We start from the raw sequence: 19,692 nt of genomic DNA, 5'->3' as shown, positions 1-19,692 counted from the left end.
GTGTCTATAATTTACTTTCAAATGGTTCACTGAAAGTAGTACATATATACATGTGTATGTATATGTACATGTATATATATTTATATACACACACAAAGAATAAATGTGGCAAATATGTCAACAGTTTGGTGAATCTAAATGAAGGATATACTGGGGTTCATTATACTATTCTTTCAATGCTTCTGTAGATAAAATTGTTTTTCTAAAATCAGGACAAGAAAAATATCTTTATTTCTCATGACATGCATTTCTCATCTTCCTTTCATTAGCTCTCCAATCAATAACTTCTAAACTTCTACTCACTTGGGCTTTATAAGTTTTGTAGAAGACCACAGCCTTTAGTAGATGAGCCTTATGTTTTAATTAATGGAATTAGGAACTAGTTGTGAGGCTACAAAGATCCATTTTCTAAAACTCACTGATGATGTTGTAAGTTAGAGTGACTTCAAATAGCTGAGAGCCTGGAGTCAGAGAGCAGCCCAGTTCCACTTTACTGCCATTTACTTTTAAATAATCTCACCAAACTATGCTGTTTGAGAGCAGTTTTTAAATAGCTATCAAATTATACAGTGATAGCATCATTTTCTTTTGTACACCGTCTCCTTCCTCTGCAGGCCTGCTGTCTTGAATGTGCACTTCCATCAGAACCTCTGTTTTCCATATCGTTTTGGCAAGTCTGTGCTCCTACTGAATTGTAAAATTTCATGAAGGTAGGCACCCTGTTCTAATCCCAGAATGTAGCACAGGACTGTGGCACAAAACAGGAACTCAACATATACTTGTTGAATAAAGAAATAGGTAAAATAAAGATCTAAAGTGAAGATTTTTTAGGAGAAAAAGTAAAAGTGAATTTTAGCACGCAATGATGTGGCTTCTCTAACAGGACTAGTAGGAGAGAGAAGGAGGAAGGACCAACTTATAAAACTTTAAAATGATACTACTGATCACATGGGCCTTGGCAGGTGATTGGGAGAAATCTCTGGAAAATAAAATAAACAGAAAAGGCGTATTTTATGAAACAGAAATGATCATTACCTTGTATCAGGAACCACAGTTAAACAAGAGGCCTGGCTGAATTGTTTGTCCGAAACTTAATATGTTCATTGTAAAGTTTGTTAATAAACAGAATTCTATGAATTAATAATTATTTTGTCTTAATTGAGCACTTAAAATTCAAGACACATGAATTATTTTTCTGAGCTATTTACAAAGCCTATTTTAACTTATGAGTTTAAAAAATGAACCAAGGTTTCCGGTCAAGATGGCAGAATAGATGGTCCCCAGCATCTCCCACAGATCAACCAATTTACAACTATTAAAAAACAATAACAGCCAAGCTGGGGCCACTAGAGATCAGGAGAAGGGGAAGAGAGACCTACAGAGTGAATAAAGGCAGAAGCAGCCACGATGAGAGAAAGAACCACTCCAACCATTTTGAGCCCTGGCTGCTTCAAGGCTGGAGCTGGTGAGTGAACAGAGCAGGAGCTGGCAAAAGCCACAGCTGTGCCCTTCGGATGCAGTTGCTTGGAGGCTGCAGGGGAGAAGAAGGCCTTGGTGGCCCCCAAGCCAACAAGACCATTAACCAGGTTCCTGTGGACCCACATAAGAGCAAGAGGCCACAGACAACTGAAAAAAAGGAGCCACTCAGAGGCTAGTGAGTCATTGCAAGGAACTGGTGCACTGCCTGCCCCATGGGAAGTGTTTGGAGTGCATTTGTTAGGGGAGATAAGCCCACTGGGAAAACACTGGGGCACAGCAAGGACAGCTGACCTGCCTTATGATCAGCGTAGGACTTCTCAGTGGAGACAGGTTAGGAATATAGAATTGCAGGGGGTGCAGTTTTCTGAAAAGACTCAGGCCCAGACCAGAGTTGCTATGCAACCCAGGTGTACTGGATCTCACGAAAGCTGGAAGAACCTTTAAAGTCAACCATTAAAACCTGAGCTGCACAAAAAGTCTTCCCTAGGGAATCAGCAGCAAAGCAACAATTTAGCTCAACCACAGAGCTCAAGTGCTGGTCCCCACAGGAAGTTCCCCCATTTTAGAAGTAAGCAAAGGACAACAAATTAGTTCCAGTGCAGAGTTTAAGTGGTAGGAACAGCAAATAGTCCAACACAGAACTGGAAGAAAAAACAAAATACCCACAGACCAGAGACAAATTATTAAATAGTAAAGGTCTCATATCACCAAAGAAAACCTATAAAATTCAGAAGGACCAGAAATCCCCTGTCTACCAAGCCAGGGAGGAGGGAGGGCTGGAGGCCTCAGCCATGCCCCCTGACACCTGCAACCAGCCCAGTGACAACCATTGAGCTGCCATAGGTAGCACCCCGGGCTCTCCTGAGCCAGGGTGGTGGGGAACTGAGGGCCTAGGCCAACCCCCACCCCCATACCTGCAACCAGCCCACCGATAACCACCAAGCTGCAGCAGGCAGCGCCCTGGGCTCTCCCGAGCTGGGGCGGTGGGGGGCTGAGAGCCTCAGCCACGCTCTCCTGACAGCTGTAACCAGCCCAGCAACAACCACTGAACCACCACAGGAAGAGTCCCAGGCTCTCCCTGAGCCAGGGCAGTGGGGTGCCTTGGGCCTTGGCCACACACCCCCCAACCCGCAACCAGCCCAGCAATGACCGAGACACCGCTAGAAGCCCCCTGGTCTGCCCTGCAGGAAAGAGAGGTGCCACAGGCCTCAACCCCACCCCTCCTTCCTCCTTCTCCAACCCTATTTCCTTACCCTTTCCCTTCTTTCCCTCCCGCTCAACTGCTGCACATCATAAAATGTAAAAAATATATATTAATAAACTTAAAAATAAATAAATAAATAACGAACAAAACTCTTTCCTGAGATAAGCTCTTTACTTTTTTTGCAAGGTAGATATTTTTGTGCTATTTGCTATGGCACTATAATGAAATTTGTCAGAATTTCAAAAAAGGAGTATTTCACTATAACTGAAAAACTGGAGCACAACTGAATTTCTGATAACAATAATGGGGACAGTGCTTCAAATGAAAATAATTAAGTCAACAGAAAAAAGTATTCATAGATCAATCTTGAGAACTGAATAGTAATGATCAAGAAATAGCACTTTAAAGGAGCTTTTAGTTTTTAAGTGAAAAGAAATTAAAAGGGTAACTAGGACTTCTACCTAGTTACTGCCATCTAGTAGTACAGAACCAAAGCCTGAGTATAAAAGAAAACTTCCCTCTATAATTCACTGCGCAACTTTCATGAACTCATTTTTTTGTGTGTGGCAAGAAAAATAAGCAGACAAATTAGTCAAAGGTGAGGTATCTTTGGAAAATTTAATTTGGACCATATTTTCTTTCTCTTGCTGAAAACATCAAATATCCCCATACACTTTGGGTTCCACAGCTTACAAAGGGGCTGTGGTTTTCCCGCAGTTACATACTGTACCCAACTTTCTATAGAAAGATAAACATTTTCCAACCTTGCTTTTCAGTATTTCCTAAAAACTGTTTTAAAGGTTCCTTACAATAAATGGCAAGTAAAACAAAGTAAGGCTTTATTTTCTCCTTTTCCTCTTTTTATGTACTGAATGTTGGAGGAATAAGGAAGGAAGACTAGTTACATCAGTGTTGGTACCCTGGGGATTACTGCTGGGTCCTCAAGGTGCACCCGTATCATCAAGGCTCCGATGCACCCCTGCACTGAGGAACCTGAGACGGGTAAGTGCTGAACAGCCTGTCACAGCCATGTGGGACTATCACAGCATAGGTGGGACTAGGGGCTGCCCAGTTCTCGGTGCTCATAGGGCTGCTGGCCTTCGAAAGTAACAAAAGAACTAGGACCAAATCATGACCAGAGGTCTTCCACATTTCATGAGCCTTACAGTGTACATTTACAGACTAAATGTATTTACTGAAAATAAAATGAGAAAAAAAAAATGCCTTTACTAATTTCTGTATCAAATTACTAGAATGAAAATAAAAGCATTTTTCTGATAAAACACATTTTCTATGTCAGATGAAAACAACTCCCTTGCAAGATAACCTTAGTAATGTATATTTGTCACTATTTATATATTTTTGTCTGGTGCACAAATGTCTTTAATTGCATCATCTGACAGCTTTGTCATTTTTCAAACATGTAGTTTCGTTAGCTTAAAAAAAGGAAAAGGCAGCCAAATTTAACAATTTTGGTTGCAGAAAAACATCTCAGACATTAACCTTCATCTTCTCAAGTGTTATGAGTTCATGACTGAAAGGTAATCAGTTTCTTTTCTTAACAGGAAACTAAGTAGCTACTGTCATCAAATGTACCTCTAGTAAACACAGGGCCCCCTCATAAATATAAAATTAAGCTCTTTTGAGGGATAGGTTTGTGATTTTAGTTATGTGGGATTTACATTTATTCTTTATATTTTCTAGTAAAAAAATGTGTGGTCTTCACTTCTTTATTTTCATACACAAGTTATTCTTGATCTCAGCAGGCTTTCATTTACAGATGGCAGGCTGGCTTATTCGGTTGTTTCTGTAAGGGGAGGCAGCCATGTGTTGTGTGCTCTTAGAATCCTTGCAGAAACTCCTGTAGCTGGGTGACAATCTCTGTGTCCACCGTTTCCATGAGGGACTGGAAGCCTTGTTCTCCCAGTAACTCCTGCTGTGCCTTGAGCTTCTCGTAGATGAACTGCTGCAGTGACACCGTGTGTACAGGGTCCTTCAGCGCCAGCTGTGGGATACAGAGAGGAGCCAAACTGTGTCAAAGAAGCAAAACAATTTCCACTTACATGTGACTTACTGACATTGTATCTTCCTCCCTTATAAGGGATTCTAAAATAGTCTTATGGTGGAAAAACTTGTCAAAGAAAATTTCATTCAATTAGTCTATCCGCAGTTCCCTAAAGCCCTCTGAACATAAGTTGTTCTGAGTAACCCAGTTTCTCAAGAGCTGGGAGTTCATCCATTTAAAGCATAAAAACCTAGTAGAAAGCATCCTAAAAGGAAGAGAACATGAAGGGTATTTAAATACAATGGTCTAGGCTTCTCGTAGAGAGACTAGGCACTACTCTGTGGCAATCAGTGATGCCCTCAGGACTCAGGGAGGAGACTCTGCCCTTCCCTGAACTGCTATGCTACTTAAATTTTATGGTGTTTCAAATTGAAAAAAAAGAAAACAATTTTTTAATTTAAAAATAAAAATAAATAAATTTTTTAAAAAGGCTTTTATTCCTCCTCCCCCACTGCGGTATTTGGAAAACAAAAGAAGGACAACTAAAATTTTTAAAATCTATAATTCTACTCCCTAAAGATAACAATAACAACAAAAAATATTTGGGCTTCTTTTAGTCTTTTCTATGCCTGTGGCATGCACATACATACATATACATAAATACACAATCAGTCCTGCTCTTTGCATTTATATATCACCACAGAAAATTCTATTCTAAAACACTTTAGGAATTCTGTATCTTGTAATGTCATAGTTTTTTTCTGTTATAGCATGTTAAAGTGACCATAGCATAGTTTTAAAGAATTTTTTCTATGATTTTGCTATACAATGTTATCACAGACAATTGTTCATGTTACTATGTAAACAGCCTTTCCTCTACATTTCAGATTATTTTCTTTGGATATCTATTGCTATTTCAAAAGAATTACCAGATTAAAGTGCATAGATAATTTTATGACTCCTGACACAAACTGGTACTGGTTTGTAACAATTTAAAAGGTATAAAAGTTTTGGGGGTAAGTGTGGAATATACTAAAAAGCATATGTACTTCACAGGGCCTGGTTTTCCAAAGCCTTGCAGTTTCAAATATTGATCTTGCAAGGACAGGAAATTTCCCTCAGGCTATAAGTCTCTGTTGCAAGATAAGGATTGTGGCACAGCAGGTTGCTGGCTCAAAAGACAGACTAGTTACTGACTGTTATGTAAAGATATTGAGAAATTGCTATAGGAAGGAATGTTTGCTAAGATCAAACTGTTGTTGATAGGACCACTTAGTTGCCTTACTGGAATGTCATCTGACTTGTCTCACCATTACCAGCCTATATTGTTAAACTATAACCCCACCTTTGTTCTCTTCCTGTAACTTCCTGGTCTGGACATTAAATGCAGGAAGAGAACCCCAATTCAGGGTTAACTTCCCAAGGAAGGGATGGCTCTTGCTTGAGCATCCCAAAGGGAGATTAACCACTTCAGGGCCTCTCACTGCTCAGAAGAGATGGGCTTTGAGTAATCCTTTCATCTCCGTCACCCAGGGGAAGTAGGGTGACAAATCTGTGGGGGGCAAAGCAACGCAAAGCAACAGGTAGGTCCAAGTGCGCTGGTGTTTACAAATAATTGATCACAACCAGCTATAGATTTCTTTGTTCCTTCTCCATTCTCACTGCTTCACTTGACTGGTCTTTAAAAAAAATAAAAATAAATAAAAAATATTCTGGCTTCTGACACTGTTGTTACCACTGGTAATTATCATTATTTAAATGCTTTATAATTTAGTTATTGAAAAATAATATGCAAGCAGCATACTATCTCATTATCAATAAAACTGAACATCTGCAAGTCTTTATTTAAGTAAAGTACATGAGATTTTGTGCCCAATATGGCTGCACAGAAATCTTTCTCCTGCCTTATTGATACTCAGTTTTGTTCTAGGAAGATGAAGTAGCTGAATTAAAACCACATCTGCTGCCTGAAATATTGACCATAAATGGAAAATTCAACTGCAAGGCAGACACATAGGTGCCATAAAATTGAAATTAAACCACATACGTGACCATTCCCAGTGTACGTGATAAACCCAAGGCAAGGGGCATATTTTTAATACTCATTTCCCTGGAAGAGAGATAGGAGAAAGAACACCAAGAACTGCAGACACAAAGGTCTGTGTCTACAAGTCTGAAGACATCACTCTACAAAATGCATAGAAATTGAAGATAAACATTAAAAATATTTGCTGTCATAAGCAACATGCAGTAATGTTCAATATCATTTTATTATTTAGTTATTTGGGGGATGAGGGTGTGGTTGGCCAGTATGGGGACCCAAACCCATGACCTTGGTGTTATAAGGCTGTGCTCTAACCAACTAAGCTAAAGCCCAGCTCTCATTATTATTTTAGTTCTAAGAAATCCTCCTGTTAAGGAGGATGTGAACTTTGTTTAAACACTGAGAATTATCTGTAAATAAAACTATATGCTATGATATGAGTGAAAAGCAGCTGAGCTTAAAATTGATATTCACCAAGTCAAGTCCCTCCAACTACTAAAACAAAGCTTAGTAGCGTGGTTTAAATGCCGTTTCAATTTGCATAAGAAACTGTAAACAGTTAATTTATCACATCTTATACTTTAATTTCCAACAGACTAATAAAAAGTATACCAAACTAAAACCTACCAAATATGGCATAACACTACATCAGTATTATATAAAAGTGTAGTCATCAGCCATGTGAAGATTAAAAACATTAATGTCTTTTGGAAGGAGAGCTTTGGAGAGAAGAAGGAAGGAGGAAGTCATACAGAATTCCTAACTGCACACCTTAAAAGATCTTTAAAAAAAAAAAAAAATCATTTTTTTTTAAGCCAAAAAATAGCTATTAGCAAATAAATGTCTATTTTGGCTATGATAGACATTACTAATCATAGCTAATGACACCTTCTTTGAAGAAATATGTGAAATCAGAGAAAAATCATTGCTGCACATCAACTAAAAATCCAGATGTCATTTCCTTAAATGTAATAGTGCCATCTGTCACCAGAATTAAGAGACATGTAGTCACTGATAGCATCTCCAAAGAACTTAACTATATATCACCTTTATACAAAAAATGACCACCTAACTTTAACTTAATTATTTGATTAAGTGTGAAAAAATACAGAATGCCTACCAGGTTTACCAGGCAGTATATTCTTGAGAAAATAATTAGTTTTCTAATGTAATCAGGAAATTCTAAATCTGCTTTTGGAACAAATATACTGCAAAGGTAGATGTGGTGGAGACTTTCACTTCCAAAATAGATAAAGTATCTTTTCTAGTTTCTCCCACTAAATACAACTAAGAGCCCTGAACATTATATATACAGCAAACCTAAGAAGACTCCAAAAGGTAGAGAGAAAATGATAAAGTGACTAGAGGCCTCAGCACCTAAAGCACAACAGGATAGTGAGTTCCCTGGCTTCTTTCTTGATTCAAACATCCCCAACTTGGAGTTAAAGACACCAGTGACTGGAAATACCAATAAGTACAGACAAAAAGTTCCAATAAAAGCTAAATCTCTCAAGGCAAAGGACCAGGAAAGGGACAGCCTAGCAAGGTAGAAAACTTTTAGACAATAATTGGTCTACTTCAGCTAAACATCACAGAAAAAACTGCAGCCTCACCCCACTCATGCCAGGTTGTTAGAAGGATTCGACTTACCCATCCCTCAATAGTGTCTATGCAGACCACCTGGGGAGCCTGAACTTTTTTTTTTTTTAACTCCTTCTCTTACCTAGGGAGGTATCAGTGGGGCCTAGAGGAGAACTTGGCCTCCTACGCCCACCTAGCAGTAACAAAGTGGCATCCCCTCTTCCCCTGCCAGAACAGTGTCAGAAGAAGCCTGCTAAAACAAACGGTTTAAATAAGACCCAGAGTCTCATAACACGATACCAATAATGTCCAGGTTTCAACCAAAAATCAAAGTACCAAAGGGAGCAAGCAGAGGTGGGAGGAAAGTGGGTTTAACTTTAAAAGGGCAATATGAAGGATTCTTGTTGTGATGAAAATACTTTGGATTTTCACTCTTATCAATGTCAATATCCTGGCCTTGATACTGTACTAAAGTTTTGCAAGATGTTATCATTGGGGGAAACTGAGTGAAGGGTTTATGGGATCTCCTTGCATTATTTCTTATGATGCAAGTAAATCTACAATTATCTCAAAATAAAAAGCTTAATTACAAAATTAGATGATACTTGTGGAGTCTCTCTTCTTTTGAATTATCTGTGGCACTTTCACCTACCAACCCACGGTGGTATCACAGGTACCTGACTCTTGAATATTTGGAAATTGGAAGAAGAGAGAACAATATACACCTACCTCCTACTTATCATGACTACTGAGTGTACACCAGACCACCAAATTAAGGGATGAGATTCTTAGAGTCACCATTGTATACAGCACCCCAAAATGTCACAGTGACTTTTACATCACTTTCATCTGCCTCAAAATTCCACTCAACAACTAAATCTCATCACACCTATTCCAATTTTCACTCTAATTCTGACAGGACACCTAGGAATGTTTGGTTCCGTTAAGACTTTTCTAAAAAATTGTAACATAGTTGACTGCATTTCTGTGGAGCCATTAAGCCTTTTAAAAGTACTTAGGCTCCTTCCCTCTTCCCAGACACTTATTATATTGCTCTGGTATCCTGAAACTTTGCTGTAGTTATTAGTTCTAATAGATTTTTCTTTTCTTTTTTTTTTCTTTTCTTTTCTTTTTTTTTTGCCAGGTCCTTCAAAAAGGTCCATATCATCTGTAAATATAGTTTTACTTCTTCCTTTCCAATATGGATGCCTTTTATTTAGCTTTCTTGCCTGACTGCACAGGCCAGGACCTACAGAATTACAACAGAAAAGACCAAGAGTGGACATTCTTTCCTTGTTCCTAATCTTAGGAAGACAGCATTCAATCTTTCACCATTAAGTATGATGTTCACTACAGGCTTTTTGTAAATGCCCTGTACATGCCTGGATGAGACAGTTCCCTTCTAGTCCATGTTTGTTAAGAGTTTTTGTCATGAATGGGTAGTGGATTTTGTCAAATGCTTCTTCTGTATCTGTTGTGATGATCAAGTGGTTGTATTCTTTATTCTACTGATATGGTGTACTACACTGATTTTCAGATGTTAAATCAGTCTTGTAATCCTAGGATAAATCCCACTTGGTTATGGTGTATAATTATTTTTATATGCTTTTGAATTCAGCTTGTTGGTATTTTGTTTGAGTTTTTGCATCTATATTCAGGAGGCATAGTGATCTGTAGTTTTCCTTTCTTGCGATGTCTTTGTCTGGCTTCGGTATCGGGGTAATACCATCATCATAGAATGAACAAGAAAATGTTTCATCCTCCTTTATTTTCTGGAAGAATGTATAATACTGATTATTTAAATTCTTGGTAAGAATTCACCAGTGAAGTAATTTTGCCTGAGTTTTTGTGTATGTGTTTGTGTGGGAAAATCCTTAATTACTAATTCAATTTCTTGTTAAAAGTCTATTTAGATTTCCTATTTCGTCTTGTGCCAGTTTTGGTGTACCAGACACTTTGAAAAACTACTTACATTTCCATCATCTCTTAAGGATAAATTATATAAATTAACTACTTGGGATATTCTACAAGAATTCTCTCAAATGTAGGATGTCTGCTAATCAAAGACCTGGCAAACAAAACTCCTTGTGTGTTTTTTCTAGATTTGTTAAAATGTTTCAACATTTCAGTTATTAAGAAAGTTATCTAACGCCCCCACTCCCACCTACCATTGACCTTTTCTGAATTTTATATAATTATAGTGTAAGGGACTGAACTCTCTCTCTCCCCAAATTCATTTGCTGAAGTCCTAACCCCCAATGTGATCGTATTTAGAGATATGGCCTTAAAAAAGGTAATTAAGGTTAAATGATGCCATAAAAATGGGGCCCTAGTCCAATATAAGTGGTGTCATTGTAAGAGATATATAGAAATGCAAGCACACAGAGAAAAGGCCATGTGAGGATACAGTGAGAAGGCAGCCATCTGCAGGCCAAGGAGAGAGGACTCAGGAGAAACCAACCCTGCTAACATCTTGATTTGGGGCTTCTAGTATCTAGGACTGTGAGATATAAATTTGTTTAAACCACCCTGACTGTGGTATTTCATTATGGCAGCCCTAGCAGACTGACGTGTACACTATGTGTTAAGTACAATGATCAGGACTACATGTATATTCCAGAAACAGATGAGTACATAATAGTGTACAAGAAGATGGTAAACATGTAGTAAACAAATTTTTTTTCAATAAGTGTAGTGGATTGAATTAGGTCCCCCCAAAACTCATTAAAGCTTGAATTGTGTCCCCCAAGTTTTATGTATTAGAAACTTAGCCCCCACTGTGACTGTTAAGAGGGTGGGAAATCCTATTATGGTAATTGAAAGGTGGAGCCTTGAAGAGGTGATTGGAGTACAGGACCATGCACTAGTGAATGGATTAAAAATGGTGGTCAGGGGTGTAGTTCTGAGGACTTTAAAAGAAGAGGAGAGTCTCTCTCTCTCTCTCTCTCTGCTCTCTCTACTTCCACCATCTTGCAATGTGAGACCCTTGGGTCACTGTCAACACCACCAGATGGACTTTGAACTTCCCAGCCTCAGAAACTGTAAGTAATAAATTTCGTTTTCTTTATAAATTACCCAGTCTCACGTATTCTGTTACAGCAACACAAAACAGACTAATACAATAAGCTTACCAATTTGATGGACTTTTGGGAGTATTATATAAAATTTATGTCACATAGGAACCATCAAAAATTACTCCTGTTTTCTCCTGACCTTAACTTGCAGTGAGGAGACCTATTATTTTCTGAGTTTAGTTTGTTCTCTTGTAACTATATACATATATATGTTAACAATACACCAATGACTGTCACATATCTGTATGTCAAGGTATAAGGATAAAAATTACTCATCAGTTTCAAAATATACCTTGTATTTAGTCCCTGACTTAAAAGCTATGTCCCAGGAGATGGGACGTATGGCCTGTGAAGTTTTTAAAAGTCTTGGTGATTCTGCATCCCCTCTTCCAACCCATTGTATGATCATTAAATACAGAGTGCCCTAGTTTTCCCTTCTTTGTAACTGAAAATCCACCTCTATCATCTTTATTACCACCTCACCATTTTTAGGGGATGGTGTTCCCTTTCACTGATCAAGTAAATGTGGTTCCATATTATTTCTAGAGTCTGTTATATCAAATCCAGCATTCTGCCTAAAGTCTTCTCTTCTACCACTAATGTATCATTAAATAACACTTAGAAGCGTCACCTGCAGGTGTACCAGTCATAGCAAAATAGAACTGAGGCCAACCAATCTTTAATTTACTTTAGGTTAAATTCTTCTAGTCTTCTTTAGGGACAGTAACAGGTCACAATCCAGAGGGCTCAGTAATCTTCCAACCTCAACCATAGAGAACACACTGTGGGGGAGGGGGAGGCAGTGGTTATAGGAACTAACTCCTGTGAACAATTTAAAAAGTTTGGCACTCATATGTCCAAATTCAAACAAATTATTCACAGTAGAATTTGTTCACAGAAATCAGAAATTTATTCTTCTTTTCCACACATTTCTAACAAGTATGATTATTTTTGCTTAGATTTGCTTAGATGCACAAATTTAAGGGGATGAAAACCTGCTACAAGCAAAAACAAAGACAGCAGTAGAGAGGCCCAATTGACAATCTGGCATTTATGAGGAGAGACAGAAAACTATGAAAAATGGACCCACACTAAATGCAATGTGTGGTATTCTGGACTGAATATTGGAATTAAGAGCATTAGTGGAAAAACTGGTGAAATCTAAATAAAGTCCAGAGTTTAGTTAATAGTAATATACCAGTGCTGTTTTTTTAATTTTGATAAATGTACCATTTGCACTTGATAAATGTAATATAAGATATTAACACTGGGGAAATGGTGAGGGGCACATGGGAACTCTTTGTACTGTCATTGCTACTTTTCCGTAAACTTAAAATTATTCCAAAATAAAAAGGTTATTTTTTAAAATGGACTCAAGAATTACAAAAGTGCATCTCTCTGCAGCCATTTGAGATGAGGACTGTAGCTGCTCTACAACTGACATCTCAATTAGATTACATAAATATTCACTTACACAATTTCTAAGCAGCTAGCCTGGCAAGTTCATTTTCGAGATGAGAAAAACTAATGTCCCCAATCTTTCAGTGACATCCAAATATGGTTTTTCTCAAGTTAATGACATCAGAACTAGGATGCAGATCCTTAGCATCAGTTTGCTCAGAAGGTCATGAGGATGAGGTGATATCACAAAAAGGAAATGTGCAGAAAAACAGGGTAAATTTTGCACTAAGAAAAATATAATCACAGATGCATTTTCAGAATACTATAAAAATACACTGCCTTTTGAGAAGACCCTTTACATGTTTTATGAAAGCATTTCTACTATAAACCAATTTTAGCAGGACTATCTTCATTAAATTTCCAGCAATGGGGTAATCTCTACATTAAAAAAAAAAAAAAACCCTCTAATACATAACTAATAAATAATAGAAAAATGTTCTCTTTCCATTCATCTTGTCATCATTAAAGTGAAGTGACTATATAACAAAGGGTAATAAGAACTTTAGGGGTGTGCTATGTACACCAATGTCATTAAATTAGAAAATACCTGCCTGCTAGATAACCAAAAGTATTACTGCTCAGCAATGCCTTTGATTCTTTTACTTCCAAGAAATATAATTAATATTCATGTTAGTACATTCCGTGAGAAAATATACTATAAAATCAAATACGTGACACAATACATTGAGCTTATTATATGTAGATACCAGGTGATGGAGAGAATGGAAAGAGGATAAAGAGAAACAGAGGAAAATTCAGATGAGATCTCTATTTGCAATCTATATGTCATCTTTGGATATGCTATTTGAGTTTTCTGAGTATCATTTATTTCTGTCTACACCCATATTAAAGAAACTGAGAAATCTGAATATTACAAGTGTGAACCATCTATAGGAAACACCTGCTCTCTTATACCTCATTTCTCCAATTGCATCTGTGGTCCAAGAAGTGAGATCACCGAGCAAATTTTATGAGAATCTCAAGTTTCTTGATAAAATGCTCTACAAGGTCAAGCTATCAGGTGAAGGACTGAAAAGGGCAGGTGCTATAAATAGGAAATGTTGAATGAGAACTTATAAAGGCAAAAAAGTTTAATAATGAGTCAGTGTCCTCAATCTCTTTCAAAAACTGGGGCCATATTTCATCAGATTGTAAATCAATAATTTAAAAAAATGACAGAATATGATGGGAATAAATGGGGGAATGAAACTTTCCATCTTGTCCATCTGCTGATATAACAAAATTGTTAAAAGAAATTGCAATATTTTAAGACCTGGATTAACTCACTGTTTCTGGGAAGGAAAATACAAGTTTTATGGCTGTTTAACCTAAGTTTGCTGGTAAGTGCTTGAAATGATCACAAGCATGTTTTAAAATTATTTTGGCAGACAGGCTTGGCACAAAACAGAAAACAACTCCACAGCAGGGCCTCCACTATTTAATAATCTGCATAAGTTAAATGGAAAACTCTCCAAAAAACCCACAACAGCATTGTGATTAACAAAAATGTAAACTATGCCAATTATTTAGAAAACAATACTATTTAAACATTTTAAAATAGGTGTCCTACTATTTACCTTTTGTTACTGCAGTTTAAGAGAACTAAGCCTATCAACATTTGGTTCACATAAATATGGAATACCCACAGTCAGAATATCTACAATACCTTTGGGATTGAAGACTATATATGAGTTTGTACCAATGGCTGAGAATTAGGCTTGTTTTTTGTTGAAGGAATGGATTCACAATAAAAGGAAAATAAGCAGAGTATCAGAACCAATTAAAAAGCAACATTAGTCAACTGGTACACCTGGTTAAGGTCAGATTTTTCCTGAACAAAGGTCACCAATCTCCAGTTCTTAGCAGATAACTCATACTACTGCAGATTTATGAACTTAAGAAATTTGTTACCAACAGCAACTAATTTAATGAAAAGTTACTGAAAACCCATTTTGTACTAAGTGCAGGGATTCAAAGATAAAATAAATCACAGTCCCTGTATGTGAAGTGATTTTCAAAAGAATGGTGTTTAAGATCATGAAAATTAACAATCTAATAAAAAATTTTATATGATATGGTAAAAAACAGCTGCACTGAATACTGGTTTTGAATGATGCAGGTACTGTGTGTGTGTGTGTGTGTGTGTGTGTGTGTGTGTGTGTGTGTGTGTGTGTGTGTGTGTGTGTGTGTGTGTGTGTGTGTGTGTGTGTGTGTGTGTGTGTGTGTGTGTGTGTGTGTATGGGGGGGCAGGAGTGAAGGAAGGGATAGTAGTTGACTGAATGGTGAAGGTGGGGGAGGGGTTGAGAAGTTCATTTACATAGCAAGTGTAACAACACTGCAGGAGGCCTCTTCCCTAGCATGCAGTTATGTATGGCTAAGTACAATTGCAAATCTTTTCTTGCCAAAAGTTTTCTACTGTTTTTGAAAAATAAAATTTAAATTTAAAAAAAATTTAAAAACTTAAAAAAACAGCAAAATAAAAAAGTAATCAAACAAAATTTTAAATACATGTACATCTGGTCTACAATAAAAATCAGTGAGAGAATAGGATCTGCATTAGAAAAATTGGCTTTATAGCCAAACTTGGTTAGAACATAGTTATTCTGTAAATTAGCCAAATAAATTATTTTTTTAAATAACTTTTTTATATGACCAAAAAAATGACAAAGTGAAAAGATTTCCTTCTATTAGAGAAATTCTGATAGGATGCATTATGATTTTCTGAATAAAATACAATTTTGTTTACGAAAGTCAAAAGCATTTATAACATGCATCTATAGCTGTTCAATTAAAAATAATTTATAAGGTTTTTTGGTGCAGTAAGCCCCACAGGTGGCACCCAATTACGGATGATGTCTTAGGTTGAATGTCCCCCCAAAACTTAATCCCCACTGTAACTGTTGAGGGTGGGAAATCCTACAAATGGTAACTGAAGAGGTGACTGAAGACATTATTAGATTGTAGGACCATGACATAGTGAATGGATTAAAAATGTGTTCCTTGGACTTTCGACTTCCCAGCCTCCAAAACTGTAAGCAATATATTTTGTTTTCTTATAAATCACCCAGTTCCATGTATTTTGTTATAAGCAACAGAAATGGACTAATACAGATGATAAAGGCTAAGGACTAATGGAGAGGCTGTATGGTTAACAACTCTAAAGTCCAAGGAAATGTACAAAGGAAACAGAGAAAAGAGCCTATAGTGTAACAATTACATAGTGGCCATTTTCTTAAAGAAAAAAAGAACAAACATCTATAAAGTGTGTTAAGGGAATGAGTCAAAGATCTCTATAGATAACTTTAAAGGGAAAGAGAAGAGAGAAACAGTAAACAAAGTCTTCTAGTCATGAAATGTGGACATAAGTATGAAAATGTGGACATAATATTTCTAGAATTTAGGGTTCATACAAAGTTTAGTTTCAAATGGTATCTGAAGATTCATGGTCCATTGTCATTTATGAAGTTTGTAGCATGTGAATAAGCAAATTTGTGGTGAAATATGATTGTACAATAATCATTTTTATAATGTAAATCTGATCATGTCATTCCTTTGATGACAAATTTTTAACAGCTCCCTATTCCTACCAAATAAAATCCAAATTTCTCAGTATATTTGTTTCCTATGGTTGCTGTAAGTAATTACCACAAACTTAGTTGCTTAAAACAACACAAATTTATTATCTTCCAGTTCTGTAGGTTAGAAGCCCAAAATGAGTCTTGCTGGGCTAAAATCAAGGTGTCTCAGGGCTAACTTCCTTTCTGGAGACTCTACAGTGAATCTGTTTTTTTGCTTTCTTTGGCTTCTAGAGGCCACCTGCAATCCCTGGCTTATGGCCACCTTCCTCCATCTTCAAAGCCAACCACTGCATCATCCTGACCCTCTCTTCTGCCTCCCTCTTCCACTTTCAAGGACTCTTGCGATTACAAATGTACCCACTCAGATAACCCAGGATAATATCCCTTATGATCACCCAGCTGATTAGCAACTTTAATTACATTTTGCCACATGTTAAATAAAATGTATGTGAGGCCACTCTTCTGGACTAAGCTCCTGCACTAGGCCCCAACAGACCAAACCAAACCAGAATGGAGTCACTCGTGTGAGGTGCCATGCAATCAAACTGAAGTTAAAAACAGACCAGTTTTCCAAAAACCAGGAGATTCACAGCAACCAATAAAAAGGGGCCCAGTAAACCTGGCATAAGGAAGCCTCCTTTCCTTTAACCTATATAAGAAAAAGTAACCCGATGTTAACCAATCTGCTTTTTGTACTATGCTGCTTCCTCGTTCCTGCTCAAGCTACCTTACAAAAACCAACTATTCTGCCATCTCCAAGGGAGTAACTGTCTATACTGTATACTGGATGCTTTCCAGTTCACAAATTGCCAATAAAAGGCAATTAAATCTTTGAAACTCAATTGGTTGAAATTTTGTTCTTTGATAAATGTGATATAATATTCACAGGTTCCTGGGATTAGGACATGAACATGGCTGGGAGATGGGAGGGGTTATTCTGCCTACTATACTTACATGGCATACAAGGCTCTCTACAACCTGCTGCTATTTTGGCACATGGTGGACACCTAATAAATATTCTTAAATGGTACTCTTGCAGTTGCCCCACTCTCAGTGAAACAAAACGAATTACTTACAAAATCTAAACTCAAACAACACTATACCAACAAAATATAACTGGCTTTAATTAGGGGTTTCTCAAACTTGCACTATTGAACATTTGGGGAAGATAATTCTTTGTTATAGAGGGCTGTCCTAAATACTGTAGGATATTTTGCAGCATCCTTGACTCCTACCTATTAATAACAATTTTAAAAAGTCCTCAGACAATGCTATAAATCACTGGGGGAGGGGAGTAAAATAACAGTCAGCTGAGAACCACTATTTAAAAAAACCCAAAAAACCTTTACTCTTCTATTGTTTGTATCTAAAAGTAACTCGACTTAATTCACACAATGAAGAAAGCCATTTTTGAATAGGGTTAAGAAATTCATCAGTTTCTTCCAGCTTAGTAGAGAAAGTTGTGGGGAAGAAATTAACTCTGGTTTAAGTTCAAAGAGTTATAAATAACACCTGGATAGTTTCTATAACAAAAGCCTTTCTCTTTTTATATCTGCTTTATTTTAAATTACTTTATTTCAAGGGGACATTTTCAGAAAATCAGATGACTTATTAATATGATCTTCACATACACTGTACATGTGAAATAGAAAATCATAGAACTGAGCAAAGCTGTTTTAAAGTCTGTCATAGATAATTTCACCTTGTAACATTCATGTAAAAATGAATTAAGGTGGCTAGGACATAATGAAATCCAAACCATTTTATTTGTATATTTGTTAGTTAATAAATCCCCTTTTAGCAGAAGTGATACTTTATTTGTGAATATATCACTATACAAGGAGAATTAAATTATTTTTTAAAACATGGTTTTAAATTAACTTAATGGGTATATTCTTATGTTTTCCTGCAACTGTATGAGTTATAATAGCACATCTTACCTTTTGATATGTTATGTTTTTATTAATACCATATAGTTAGGCTGATACCATAAAGTAGTAGTTACTTTCAATGTACTACTTCAAAGAATAAGTGGTAGTATTATTAGATTGATCTAAGAAATATTCTGAGATAAACCTGCAATTCTTAGCATTAAAAACATTAAACTCTTAATGCCTCTGACTTTCAAACAATACTGTTTTTGCTTTGTTTTCCAATAAGCATAAATCTTTTCCATTTTAGATTACGACTTTTTAACAATTCTTTTAAACTTATAAATTATATAACACTAAATTTTCAGGTAAAGTGTAAAAAAACGGGTATTAAATGTATTGTTAGGCTACAGTAATCCTAATAGGCTGGTCAACAGACTACAATCTGAAGTTCAAAATACAGATAGGCTATTGATTAGTTTTGTGATGAAAAGCTAACTATAAAAAAAAAAGAAAAGAAAAATAGCTGACACTCTACATCATTCCTTCATCAAAATATTTCCAGATGGATTCAAAATTTAAATGAAACAAATAAAACCATAAACACATGTTCTTCAGAGTGGGGTAGATCATTTCGAGCATGCAGATGCTAAAAAATAAAAACAAGTTGGAGGTAACATGGATGCCTGATTACAAGCTGATGTCTCTAATCTATAAATAGCTTGCTCCAGTTATTGGTTGCTGCATAACAACTACTCCAAACTAGGTGACATAAAATAACAATCAAGTTTAATGCTCATGGATTCTGCAGATTAGGAATTCTTAAGGGCAGAGTGAGATGGATTTCGTGCTCTATGAACTATGAGGCTTTAGGAAGACTTAAAGGCTGGAAGTGATTCAAATCCTCTGGGTGCTGTAATCGTCTGAAACATCATTCATTCATGTCTAGCAGTTAATGCTGTCTGCTACTTGGAACCTCATCCAGGGAAAATAGAACCTACTTCTCCTTCTGGCTGCTTGGGCTTCCTTACAGTATGGTCGTTGGGATCCAAGAACAAGAGTTTCTATAGAACTAGGTGTATCTCATTCTGTTTTCTATCACTTATAAAGAATACCTAAACCTGGGTAATTTATAGAGAAAATAAATTTATTTTTTATAGTTTTGGAGGATGGGAAATCCAAGGTTGAGGAGGTGTATCTTGTGAGGGCCTTCTTCATGATAGGGACTCTCTACAGAGTAACAAGGAAGTGCAGGGCACAGAATGACAAGAAGGCAAGAATGTGTTCACTACTAATGTGCTCTCCTTACAAAGCTACCAGTCTACTCCTATAATAATCTATTAACCTATAAATCCATTCATGAGGGCATAGCACTCAGATCCAATCGCCTCTTAA

At 36.7% G+C, this 19,692-nt stretch overlaps 1 protein-coding gene across 2 annotated transcripts in view; it reads right to left on the bottom strand.

Moving 5' to 3' along the window:
* Positions 1 to 3,287: 3,287 nt before the first annotated feature.
* The window catches only part of IPO11 (importin 11), a 220,119-nt gene continuing 203,714 nt past the window's right edge, over positions 3,288 to 19,692 (bottom strand). For both annotated transcript variants that reach the window (XM_063086928.1, XM_063086929.1), the window contains exon 30: positions 3,288 to 4,688. In XM_063086928.1, coding sequence (XP_062942998.1) covers positions 4,524 to 4,688 — 165 coding nt within the window. In that variant the 3' untranslated portion in view covers positions 3,288 to 4,523. The remainder of the gene's footprint in view (positions 4,689 to 19,692) is intronic.

Source organism: Cynocephalus volans, chromosome 2, assembly GCF_027409185.1.
Source record: "Cynocephalus volans isolate mCynVol1 chromosome 2, mCynVol1.pri, whole genome shotgun sequence".
Taxonomy (NCBI): Eukaryota; Metazoa; Chordata; class Mammalia; order Dermoptera; family Cynocephalidae; genus Cynocephalus; species Cynocephalus volans.
This window is presented reverse-complemented; position numbering and strand designations above follow the sequence as displayed.